This window comes from Oncorhynchus mykiss, chromosome 8 (genome assembly GCF_057628025.1).
Source record: "Oncorhynchus mykiss isolate SJ-2025 chromosome 8, ASM5762802v1, whole genome shotgun sequence".
NCBI lineage: Eukaryota > Metazoa > Chordata > Actinopteri > Salmoniformes > Salmonidae > Oncorhynchus > Oncorhynchus mykiss.
The window spans coordinates 12,154,756-12,167,500 of record NC_143029.1 but is presented as its reverse complement, the minus strand read 5'-3'; the positions used below and the strand labels follow the sequence as shown (position 1 = coordinate 12,167,500).

At 38.4% G+C, this 12,745-nt stretch overlaps 1 protein-coding gene across 1 annotated transcript in view; it reads right to left on the bottom strand.

The window, feature by feature from the left end:
* The window catches only part of LOC110529182 (single-minded homolog 1), a 17,617-nt gene extending 8,567 nt beyond the window's left edge, over positions 1-9,050 (bottom strand). The window contains exons 1-7 of the mRNA XM_036984750.2: positions 8,639-9,050; positions 6,538-7,065; positions 2,660-2,742; positions 2,230-2,319; positions 1,935-2,043; positions 1,744-1,829; positions 1,007-1,206 (exon numbers count right to left, since the gene is read on the bottom strand). Coding sequence (XP_036840645.2) covers positions 1,007-1,206; positions 1,744-1,829; positions 1,935-2,043; positions 2,230-2,319; positions 2,660-2,742; positions 6,538-6,712 — 743 coding nt within the window. The 5' untranslated portion in view covers positions 6,713-7,065; positions 8,639-9,050. The remainder of the gene's footprint in view (positions 1-1,006; positions 1,207-1,743; positions 1,830-1,934; positions 2,044-2,229; positions 2,320-2,659; positions 2,743-6,537; positions 7,066-8,638) is intronic.
* Between the last annotated feature and the right edge of the window lie 3,695 nt (positions 9,051-12,745).

The following is a 12,745-nucleotide window of genomic DNA, read 5'->3' as shown; positions in this document are numbered from 1 at the left end:
TGTTCTCCCTCCATGTATCAATATATACACTGTTCTCCCTCCATGTATCAATATATACACTGTTCTCCCTCCACACATCAATATATACAGTGTTCTCCCTCCATGTATCACTATATACAGTGTTCTCCCTCCACACATCAATATATACACTGTTCTCCCTCCACACATCAATATATACACTGTTCTCCCTCCATGTATCAATATATACAGTGTTCTCCCTCCATGTATCAATATATACAGTGTTCTCCCTCCACACATCAATATATACACTGTTCTCCCTCCACACATCAATATATACACTGTTCTCCCTCCACACATCAATATATACACTGTTCTCCCTCCATGTATCAATATATACACTGTTCTCCCTCCATGTATCAATATATACAGTGTTCTCCCTCCATGTATCAATATATAGAGTGTTCTCCCTCCACACATCAATATATACACTGTTCTCCCTCCACACATCAATATATACAGTGTTCTCCCTCCACACATCAATATATACACTGTTCTCCCTCCACACATCAATATATACACTGTTCTCCCTCCACACATCAATATATACACTGTTCTCCCTCCATGTATATGCTTAGAGTTCTATTTGATCCAAACTTGTTTTCATGCTAAGGAACAGAACATTTGCTAAATTGGACCACAGTTGGTTGTGGTCCTGCAGTCCATTTTAAGACAATAAAACATTTCAGTTTTTAGGTTCAATAAGACATTGTAAAACCAATCATAATGTAATATATTGTGGCATTTCATGTTAGTGAATTTGATACTGTTTTTATACAATTAAGTTGTGGATTTAATACTAATTTAACAACTGTCAGAGAACTAGCTGAAAAAAAGAAAAAAAAAAATTTTTTAAAACTTGAGCCCTTTTATGCAATGGCTGGCTCATCAAAACACCTGCTGTACGCCTATGTTTTAAATTATTCTCCTCCATATCTATCATAGGCTTAATCCCATGTTTTTTGTGTATGTTTTGCTGTAGGCCTACCTCGAGTCAAGGAAGATTAGTTTCATGTCGAGGCTGGCTCTGAACATGAACATGTTGCTGTGCAGCTTAATCTCCGTCACAGCGCTGGGAGGCAAAGAGTGTCCCACCGCCACAAGGCCCACGTTCTGGTAGCAGCCGTCGAAAGGCGACATGTCCAGGCTGTACTGACGGATCTTCAGGTAACCGCTGCAGTGAATTACCTGGTGTGGTTGATAGGGAAATTAGACAACCCTTGCTACTCATAACATTGTTGTTGAAAAAAAGGTCCGCTGTCTTTTTAATTACATACGCTTATGCTTTCGCTTCGAACACACCGACAGTGTTTTGCGCGAAATAGAACAAAATAGAACAAAAGTTCAACATTCACCTTCTGCTACCATATCTGTCAAGCCGTCTACGCATACAGTTTTACGCATACGTTCGATAAATCCAACGCACCCAACGCACTGCAACTGCCTCTGCAACGCAATGCTGCAAGGCAAACTCCGCGTTTCGTTGGAGATGAACATAGTTCTGGTGTACCAAAATGCAATTTCACTGTCGGTGTGTTCGATGCTTTTAGTACTGAAAATATTTAAACATTTCCATAACCTATCCGTAGGCCTAGCGTTACGCGTAACAACGCGAAAATCAATTTGGCGTCAATTGTCTATTAAATCAATAGCATTTTTATGCAACATCGATATCATTTTTCAGACAACAATATATAGGCCTACTTCCATATATTAATTGTCTACCTTATATCCACCGCTGGTGAGGCCAGCGTTCCTCTTCGCCAGCACGCATTTCATCCTCAAGAAGAAAGAGCGCTCCATCTCGTATTCTGGGAGAGAAGACAGAAAATATAGTAGTCTATTTATCCAACGTACAAAAATAAATTCGATATGTGGTTTCATTCTCTCTAATGTATTTATTTGGCCTAGCCTACCTTGAACGAAATGCGAGTGGTACGGCTGATGTGGTGTCAGGACTGCAGTCATTTCGTCGTGGTCTGCGGGGTGGACATATTCGTAAATACTGTTTCCGGTCAGCTCTACCTGTTAAGAATTAAGAATTACGTCGGTAATTAAATGTTATTAATCACTCAAACAATTCAAACATGATTCCATAATATCTAACACGAATAACGTTTTAAACATATCACGCGCTCTTAGTGCAAATGGTATAGGCAAAAATACTAGCCTAAAACTTGAAAAAACAAAAACACTAAATAAGTTGCAGACCTGAGAGAGTCCCAAATGGACTGATGCAGTCTCGGAGATGTACATGATCTTTCCATCCGGTGCCACAACAAAGATGAAGCCATCCAGTGTCTGTAGAAAAAATGAATGAATTAATGCACAGATCAACTGCAGTATTAATTCAAAAGCACTCAACCGCATGTTATTTAAAATATGAAATGTAATATAAGATCGCTAGATAGGCCTATAAAGCTTCAGAATTATTATTTTCATTTTTAGTATAATATATAATATTGTACTTAATTGCCTTTTATAAAATTATATTAGTAGCCTAAGCTTTCTAAATTACCTGCAGTATGTGGGGTCCCACCCCATCTTAAGTAGTATTTTTTCTTTATCAGTAGGCCGTTTAAATAAGAATATTTTGCAGTGATTTTGCCAATAAATGAATAGGCTAAACTTTCCAAATTACCTGGAGAAGGTGGGATCCCAGCTCACGTCCTACATTGTCCAAAGATCTCGTTCGACTCGTGTGACCCCAAGCCTCACCCAAACCTGAAACAAAGCACAACGCCAACATTTACATTTGAGTCATTTAGCTCTCATCCAGAGCGATTTACAGGAGCAATTAGGGTTAAGTGCCTTGCTCAACGGCACATGTTTCACCTAGTCCGCTCGGAGATTCAAACCAACGACCTTTACTGTTACTGGCCCAACACTCTTAACCACTATGGCTACCTGCCGCCAACAAAGCCTATCAGCTAGGCTACTTTTCCCTAGGTAAACCATAGTCGTGCAATAATACACATAACGCATGTGACAATGCATCTTTATTATGACTTTTATTGTGGCAGTATGCTTGATATATTAATCATATGATTAATAATACATAGCTATTTGTGTAAAAGTACGATGAAGAAAATGCTGTAAAAATCGATCGAAATTGCGCAAATAGCCTAATATCAAAACTGCAAATCCATTGAACATGACAACCTCGAGGGAACCAACATAACTCGAAGCGGCTCTTCTTGGCTATAGAAATAAAATGCTAATCATAGCCTACAAAATCAATCAGGGTCTGAGTAAAAACTCGAATAATCCATCACCATTTCACATTTCAATATTGTCCAAACGATTAATTTGCGTTTACACAGCTCAACAAAAAATACACAAATTATTTGGTCAACATTTGAAATAGCTTCTTGAACGGTTCATCTCCTTATTTGTTTAGTAGTCAAATGAGCCCAGCTGCTGTGGAGAAATTATTTTACATTCTGCAAGCATGCAAAGTAACCTCATCCTCTGACAACAGCATGCAGCGTTGGTTTACATTGAGCTTGGCGCAGACATGCATAGTAGCCTAATGGACGAGGAGAGTATAACCTGTATTTCCTTTATATATTACACAATACGTATTTGATATTTTCGCAATTACAATACTTTTTGCATGAACTTCTATTTTTAGACTTTGGTAATTTATTGTTAATTTCACTTCCATACTTGAACCATCGAAAGTAGGCATGCTGCGTGGACACATATTCGAAAATGCACAATGACGGCAAACACATGCATCAATGGTAAATCGATTGTGATTAATTCCATGTTATCAACTTTTGAAACTGTTAAAGCATTTACATGTAATATTAATATTGTATGCTTATGTTTTCACATAAATCTATATAGGATTATATAAAATATTACATGGTGTTGTGTAGGCCTGTCTGGCTGTCTTTTCTGAGAGACGCGCGCCATGTTCAACTAGCTGCTGCAATCATGGCTCGAGCTGTGCTTTGCTCACACTTCAACTCACCTACCACAGAGGTCACAATGAGTGCAGCTTAAACTAATTTGTCTGATGTATTCAAGAAGCGAAGCCGGATTCAATGTGAATCGTCAGGTCTACGTGTCTTATAATATAATAGGCAAAGAATAGATGCACCCGGCGTTTGAAGTACTGTCTAACTGACGTCAAGTGCCCCAAACAAATAGCGTATAGGCGATGTGACAGAGAAACTTAACATCTCTCGTCTCTGCTCTAGGGTATTTTTCAGATGCTTACGATGTTTCAGACAAGCTGTACTTGGACGGTTTTTCCGGTTACAATAGCCTAACCCATTACAAATGGTTAACACATTAGCCCAACAGTGGCTGCAAGTAGGTATACACAAATAGGCCATTGCCTTTGTTGACCATTGACTATTAGTTTGAGCCGACAACGGTTTTCTTTCCTTTATTTTGTTTTAGACTAATGTCAGACTTTTTTATTTAGGCATATTGTATTTTTTTCTCTTCATAATTCGCAGTTGTAAATGAGAACTTGTTCTCAACTGGCCTACCTGGTTAAATAAAGGTGAAATAAAAAATACAAAAATAACGGACGCCTAGTGTCAATACCAAAACATTTCAATTTCAATACAGGCCTTTTTAAAATGCGTATAGCCTATTGATGTAAATCATAGTGCGAAATACATTTTCTTGCTGCTATTTCATCTACATTTCATATAGGCTTACGTTTGCTACAAGCAATTGATAACTTCAATCATACCGCAGAAAAAATATATTTTCGTCATGGTCATCAAATATAGACCTACTTGGGCACAATCAAAATAAAACCTATTAATGATTATTCTAATGAGCAAGATTCAGTGATTTATGAAACATAATGGTTGATAGGTTAATGCAAACACAAACCTTCATATTGTTTCCAATAGCCCAGAGAAAGCATTCCAAATTAGGGCGTTGGTTTTTGTATCAGTAGCCCAGGCTATATGTCATAAAATGTACTAGCATTATAAAAAGTGCTATTCACAAGTTAAAACCTCGAAAATGACATCAGTCGCTGAAGCAAGGATATGCATATTCTTGGTACCATTTGAAAGGAAACACTTTGAAGTTTGTGGAAATGTGAAATGAATGTATGGATAATATAACACATTAGATCTGTTAAAAGATAATACAAAGAAAAAATACCTTTTTTGAAATGTATGAGAAAGGTCATAATGTATTATTCCAGCCCAGTTGCAATTTAGATTTTGGACACTAGATGGCAGCAGGGTATGTGCAAAGTTTTAGACTGATCCAATGAACCATTGAATTTCTGTTAAAAAGGTATCAAGACTGCCCAAATGTGCATAATTTGTTTATTAATAACTTTTCATGTTCAAAACTGTGCACTCTCCTCAGACAATAGAATGGTATTATTTCACTGTAATAGCTACTGTAAATTGGATAGTGCAGTTAGATTAACAAGAATTTAGTTTTCTGCCAATATCAGATATGTCTATGTGTGCGTTAGCGCAACCATCCCGCATGGGACCCACCGATCCTGAATTAGTTTTAAACTGCTGGCATAGTTTTTTTTCAAGTAATCAGTCATATCTGCTACTGTTTATCATCACGTTTAAGTAGCCTACCTTGTGATTTCTTGCAACGTGTACTTGTGATTGTCTACGTGAAGTGTCCATTCAGTTTAGGTGATCTGCCATAACACTGTCGTAACAGCTGTCACATCATGATATGGCTGACGCAATAGGCCTAAACTATAGGCCTGCTTATTGAAAAACTGTAATTCCTTGCATTTGTCATGGTTTTACCTAAACCCCAAAGTGAGAAACTTTATGGTAAAGATCAAACCTGCAGTGCAGGCCTAAATAGCCAATAGGTCCACATGTGTAGCCTATATGCTATTCGTTACCACACCCTATATCTTCAGCAATTTTCCGGAGTTCATATATTCCATTCTTTATCCGGAAAAAGCAAAAGCGGCTTGAGTGGATCAATTACTCCCACTCAATCACAGGGCTCTGTTTCGCGCCTGAGGTCGGCCAGCGGCACGCTGTGCGTTTTATGTAATTGGTGCGGCTTGTCCTCTGTCACGCAGCAAAGCAGCCTGTTGAAACCGGGGGAAGATTGTGGCTAATGGCCTTCCTTACCTACGATTTTCGATTCTCTGACCCCAAAAATGGCGTAAACGTGTGCGCGCCGAGACAGAGATGCACGATTATCATTCGCACGCGCCCGTACACGGCACACGCACGCAAGTATGAAATTACACACTTGCCTATTCTGTAGCGGTATTGTAGCAATAACTATAGCTCAAAAGACATGGGACAGGCTATAACGCTATGTTAATGTGCATATGCCTATGCATAATAAACAAATTAGGGTATACACTTATAATACCGTAATCAGTATGCCAATGCAGGTGAATAAATAAAACAAAACTAAGAATCCAGACAAGAGATATGCTATAAAGATAAATACAAATACATATAGGCCTATAGCCTAGCCTATGAATGGCAAATTGCATATAAAAGAAGTGTGAATTGTTGAATCTGAAAATATACATACCCTGAGGAAAGACAATTCTCATCTTCAGATAACTTGTTGTCAGTCGTATTATAGACGCTTTGTCCAGCTGCGACGTAATAGCCGAGGGTAAAGGCAACATTTTGGCCAGTTCATAAAATTCGCTGTTCTCCTTTTCTCGTCTAGTCCTTGCGGCAGTTTTTGATTTCTCCTTCATTGTGTGTTCTCTCTCTCCCTCCTTTTGTTAAATGTTAGGCTATATCATTCCTTTACTCACATATCGGTCCATCAAAAAACGATTACAGATTTCCGTTTTGTTTATTTGTCATGGTTTTGGCTTTTATTTTTCAACTAAAACATGCGACACTTCTCAGTTACAAACTGAATCCAATGCACTTCAGAAAATTCCCGAATTCCTTCACCGAAACAAGCGCCGAATGGATAATTTGATATCCCGTGTTAGTCTTGTGTAAATGGAGAATTTCTTGAACGCACACGCCATTAATTCTCACTTAGAATGGGAAGAGGCCTGTCCACCGTGTAAACTGCCAAAAGATATTCCTCCATGCCCTGAAAAACAAAGGGCATAACACACGCCATAATATCATTATAAGCCTACCAATATCTTGTTAATCGACAAGTAAAAATGCATTTTCATCCCAAAACGCATACCTCAAACCAAAACGTTTAGGCTATCATAGTCAAATTAACATATGGATTTAATTATGCGTTATGCATGTGACAATGTGGCTTTATTATGGCTTTAATGTGGTTGTTTGCTCATACACTGTAAAAAGTAATTGACTAACTCATTACATAAATTGAGTAGTGGCTACTCAAACATCTCCAATGATCAGTAGAACTCAAATCATAAAAGTGGTACTAACTCAGAGGGCAATAAGATCTCGTATCACTGAATAAGGTTTTGAGTACTGTTAACAAAAATGTGATTATTGAGTAAATATAACTTTATTTATTTGTGTTCTGCTAATCTAAAAATATTTAGTTTTTACAAGTTAGATTACTTAATATTTTAAAGTATATCTAACATGTATTAAATAGTTGTTCTTACTTGATTCTATAATGTTTTACGTCTTTACTTAACATAATAAAGTAGTAGTCAGACACTTGATTTGTATGTGTTGTGCTGATGTCGAAGGATTAAGTTATGAATAGGTAATAGTGCCATGTGGCTCTGTTTTTAGAGGATTGTGGGTAATTCAACGTTTTTAGACTTCATGATACTTTTACACAATGTTCTATGCATGTTTGAAGAAAGACAAGTATATTTCTAAAATTGTATTAAGCAGTTTGTTGTGCTATGAAGTGGAATTGATCATGATGAACGGATATCAAACAGTCAGGAAAATTGATGTTCAATAATGAGACAAGCCTTTCCCACCGTCAACAAGGTTAGGTTGTGCACCACTCATAATGACAGAGGCTAATGCAGCATTCTGTCGTGTTTACCAGTTCTACCTCCACTTATAGAGGAGTGAGCAGCGTGCTCAACAATGTCTGCTTAATTAAGGTGGGCTAAAATTACAAATCGTCAAATACATAAAACAATGTTGAACCTTAAGACACGACCACTGAAAATGACTAATCAGAACTACTTACTACTTACACTAGAACAAAAAACTGGAAGGAACGTTAATAATTGAAGTAAAAGGGATCCTACATTTTTCTGTTCACTACAACAAATATTAATGTTCAAGTAACTTCAATTGTTATTGTTCAGAATACATAATTCAATTTAGTGTCAAAAAGATCATAAAACACAAAACAGCTAAGTATTTACAACTTAAAAAGATAACCATATGGGTGCTGATGTCACTTTATTACTTAAAGCACTGACATAATTTGAGTTGGGTTACTCGAATGTTTCTAGGCAACGGGTTCCCACAAAACGTTTTTTTTTAACGGAACCAATTAGCCTACTTTTTACAGTGTATATTTTAATAATAATAACAACAACAAATAATAATAATCGTAATAATAATAATAGCCTAATAATAACAATAATCGAAAACAAATATATAATAATAAACCATAAACAAACGAATGAGAATACTACTATAATGACCAAGCCTATAGCATGTGGAAATATATAGCCTACATTTCTTCGATGTTTTCTACTTACCTCAGAGAATGAAAATATCTCATAACCTTCACTACGCTCGCTATGCCCGCAGGGGATTCCACCTGTCCTGAACCGAGTTCACCACTCGAGCCAGTTAGTTCAGTCCCAGATCCTATCGGAATTCCACGTGGAAAGGCGCACAGACCCCTCACTGCATACACTTCTCTAAATTAGGGACGCTAGAGGAGTGGAATTCATGTCCAGACCTCGTCTCCAAACTATCTCAATCTCGCTCTCGAGCTGCTCAGGACCAGCCCACTTCCACTGGCGTTCTTATTGGGTAGCAAGACATCGAGGCCGACTTTCTCATTGGGCATTCTTGAAAGAAACACACACGAGACCGTAGTGAAAGTAGGATTTGTGTGAAACGTTCACTTCTGACCCAGAGAGAGCTCAACCTGGAGGAAACTGTGGACGGACGTCACTGTTTTGTCTTGCGATAGCTGTAGCATATGCGCTCATCACACAGCTAAACTTAATGGGCTGTCCAGGGGGGAATGATAGGCTACACGTAGTCCGTTTTACATAGCTAAATCAACCATGAGCCGCTCTGAACAGCACCAATGCACATACAGGCAGGCCTACAGTCTTTTTTTGTGGACTGCCTGCTTCGTTCGAGATCTGGTTATAATTACTCGAATAAATCAATTTCTCTCATTTCCCCGCATATTGCGTTTTTTTGTTGTTGTATCAAGCTGTGCTATGCCCATCAATTACATGCCAATAACCAAGACATTACTGACGCGATATTCTTACAATTGCTTTGGCTACCACTAACATTTTCTGTTGTATGTTTTGGGGATTTGGTTTTCTTTGATTTCATGTTTTATCTGAAGTTATTACTTAGCCTATTACACACATTTAAGAGTATTAGTTCACTTGAATTAAATCATATGGGTATAAATGAACGTTTTTATTATTCGTTCAAAAGTTATATTTCAATAGGCCTATAGGCTATTTATGTTTCAGACCTAAAATCACATTTAAGACGTTTAGTTACATGCTCCCTATATTGGCAATATGTCAATGTTGTTGTAGTTTTACAGTGTAGCCTACAGTAATCATATTATTGGTTAATAAATTCATATTTATGTACATTATTTCGTTAATTTGGGACTCTATATCTGCGATGTCGGCTTTTAATACAAAACCTGACCGTCAACGCAGTGATTATTTTCATTTGGATCACAAAGCATCAGTGTGTTTATTTATTGCGAAACGTGATAGTTTTTAAAATTGTACTATGCAATCGATGTCTTGGTCTTGAAACAGGCTACCGCTCCGGACTTCTGCTGCAATAATGGACTATGACTGTTATGGTTGTCATACAGCTAGCTACCTTAAGATGAATGCACTTACTGTAAGTCGCTCTGGATAAAAGCGTTTGCTAAATTACTTAAATTGAATAACAGGAAAGTCGAGTTGTATATTTTTGCTTATAATCAAGATAGTCGCAATTGAGAAAAAATAGCAGCAAATTATCCTGAACACATATTTTTTTAGTCATATCCATTCATGCTCTCTCTTTCTCTCTCTCTCTTTCTCTCTCTCTCTCTCTCTCTCTCTCTCTCTCTCACACACACACACACACACACACACACACACACACGCACACGCACACGCACACACACACACACACACACACACACACGCACACACACACACACACACACACATTTGAGGCCCAAATTAATTCTGACCGCCTATATCTTTCTATTTTGTCTTCATCCTGGATTGACATATCTCATGGCTTTGGTTACGGGTGTCCAGTTATTAATGCGAAACCCACCTGCGGCTACTGAGGCATAGAAAATCATCCCAGGTGCACACGTTGCACACGAAATAGCCAAATGACGCAGGTAAACTTCCGATAAAATAAGAAATGTGCTGCCGGTTTAAACGGTTTAAGTGGAGAAATAAAACATTGAATACATACTCCACGTCTTCAAGCCCATTTGACAGACGAAATATCGATAGAGGAAACGCCATGTCTGTTATGGAACAGGTCTAGGCCAATTGTTTTACCTTTATTGAACTAGGCAAGTCAATTAAGAACACATTAGGATTTACAATGACGTTCTACCCCGGCCAATCCTGGACGACGCCCTATTCGAACCAGGGACTGTAGTGACGCCTCCTGCACTGCGATGCAGTGCCTTAGACCGCTGCTCCACTCGGGAGCCCGGGTATTTTGTCTATTAGGAATTAATTTCACAAGCTATGTTTCACATCAGCAAAACACTTTGGTGACACTTTACATTAGGCACACATGGTATAATGCATTATGCAAAAACACATCATATGATACATCTATAATGCATTTTGAGACTTGTAGCCTTAATAGTGTTATCATTTTAGTGGCTTTTAGTCAAATGTGTTGACAAGTTGAAATTGTCCAAAATAATTGTACAACCCATATTCTGTGGGCGGATGCAGGTGACCAGCTATTTATATAAAACATATTGGCACTCAATTAGGCTACAGCAAGTCGATTTGATCATGTATTCTACTTCCTATACACCACACAATCAACTAGGCCTACTATAGCTCTATATAGTCTACATCAGAAAGAAACGATTGTGCACAGCAGGCCAACATTTAAGACATACAAATATATACCATATATAGGTAAATAATTATATTTTTAAACGTGTAGGCCTACATAATACTGCAACAAATATTCCCACTCGGACAATAAAGTCAGTAAAGTATCATTTGATTCGGTATAGTAACCTCTGATGTACTCCATTGGTTTTACTTGCATAGACTGAACCTATTCGGAGGCTAAAGCTGTATTTTGGTAATTGTGTTTTCACTCTACTGACCTGTAGACATAGGCGTTATACGACCTACAGTGAATATCGAATAATCTTTTCACAGTAAATATCAAATATCAGTAAATACAAATGACAGATTAGTTCATCGGATTCTGAGAATAAAAATGCCTGGCTCAAGAGCTATTTTCCTATGGAAGCTTCCGTGGCCTAAACCCATGGGCACAGACGTCAATTCAACGTCTATTCCACGTTGGTTCAACATAATTTAATTGAAACTACGTGGAAATAACGTTGATTGAACCAGTGCGTGCCCAGTGGGTTGTGTTCTCTCACATTGCACATTTCTTACCACTTTCTTTTCTGACCATGTGAACTCACGTGTAGCCCAATAAGACATGAACTCCCTCTCACCCCCTATCTCTATAGTAAGGTGATGCAAAGTACACCAGGTTTCAAAACAGTGAACAACACAAAAAAGGCAGCAGAGAGAGACAGAGTATGAAACAGACTATGGAACAGAGAGAAAGCTGCGCGTCAGCCATTGAAATAGCAAAATATCCCGGTATCAGTCAAACATATTTATCAGAGGATTAATCTCCATCGTGTAAATCAGATGAGAACGCCGCGGCGCATGCACTTATTTAATTAGCGGCCGGCGCTCCGGGAGGCTGGTTCAGCCGGCGCGGTGATAGGGGCGCGGACGCACCGCCCGGCTGCGAGCCAGTCCCTCTCATTACGCACACAATTACCACTTAAATTGCTGCTGGATCCTGCGATAATTGGGGATTCTGGAGATGCCCAAGAGCAGCTCTCCACCCCACTGCAGCAACAGATTGTGTGTGTGTGTGCATGCGTGCGTGGATGCGCTTGCATGTGCGCGCGCGCGCGTGTGTGTGTGAGACAGAGAGAGAGACCTTACATTGGGGTTTAGCACCCCATGGAAAAATAAATGGGACCATTTTTTCCCTCCATGAAGTCTGAATGAGAGCTTATTAGACAAATGCAATGTGTTCCTTACATTGTACCTTATAACTTAGATAGCTACTTATGAGGACTATTCAAACACACAAACAAACAAACACATCTGGCAGCCGGTCGTTACAGATCCAGTCACCTCAGTTAGACGGTGTGATCTCCTTGAGTATGTGACAACACATACATCTACCAGTGACATTACTGACCACACCCTCACCCAGATAACATTTAATGATATATATTTTTGTGTGTATTGTTGTGAATTGTTATACTACTGCACTGTTGGAGCTAGGAACACAAGCATTTCGCTACACCCGAAATAAAATCAGGTCATTATTTGTATGTGACCAATAAA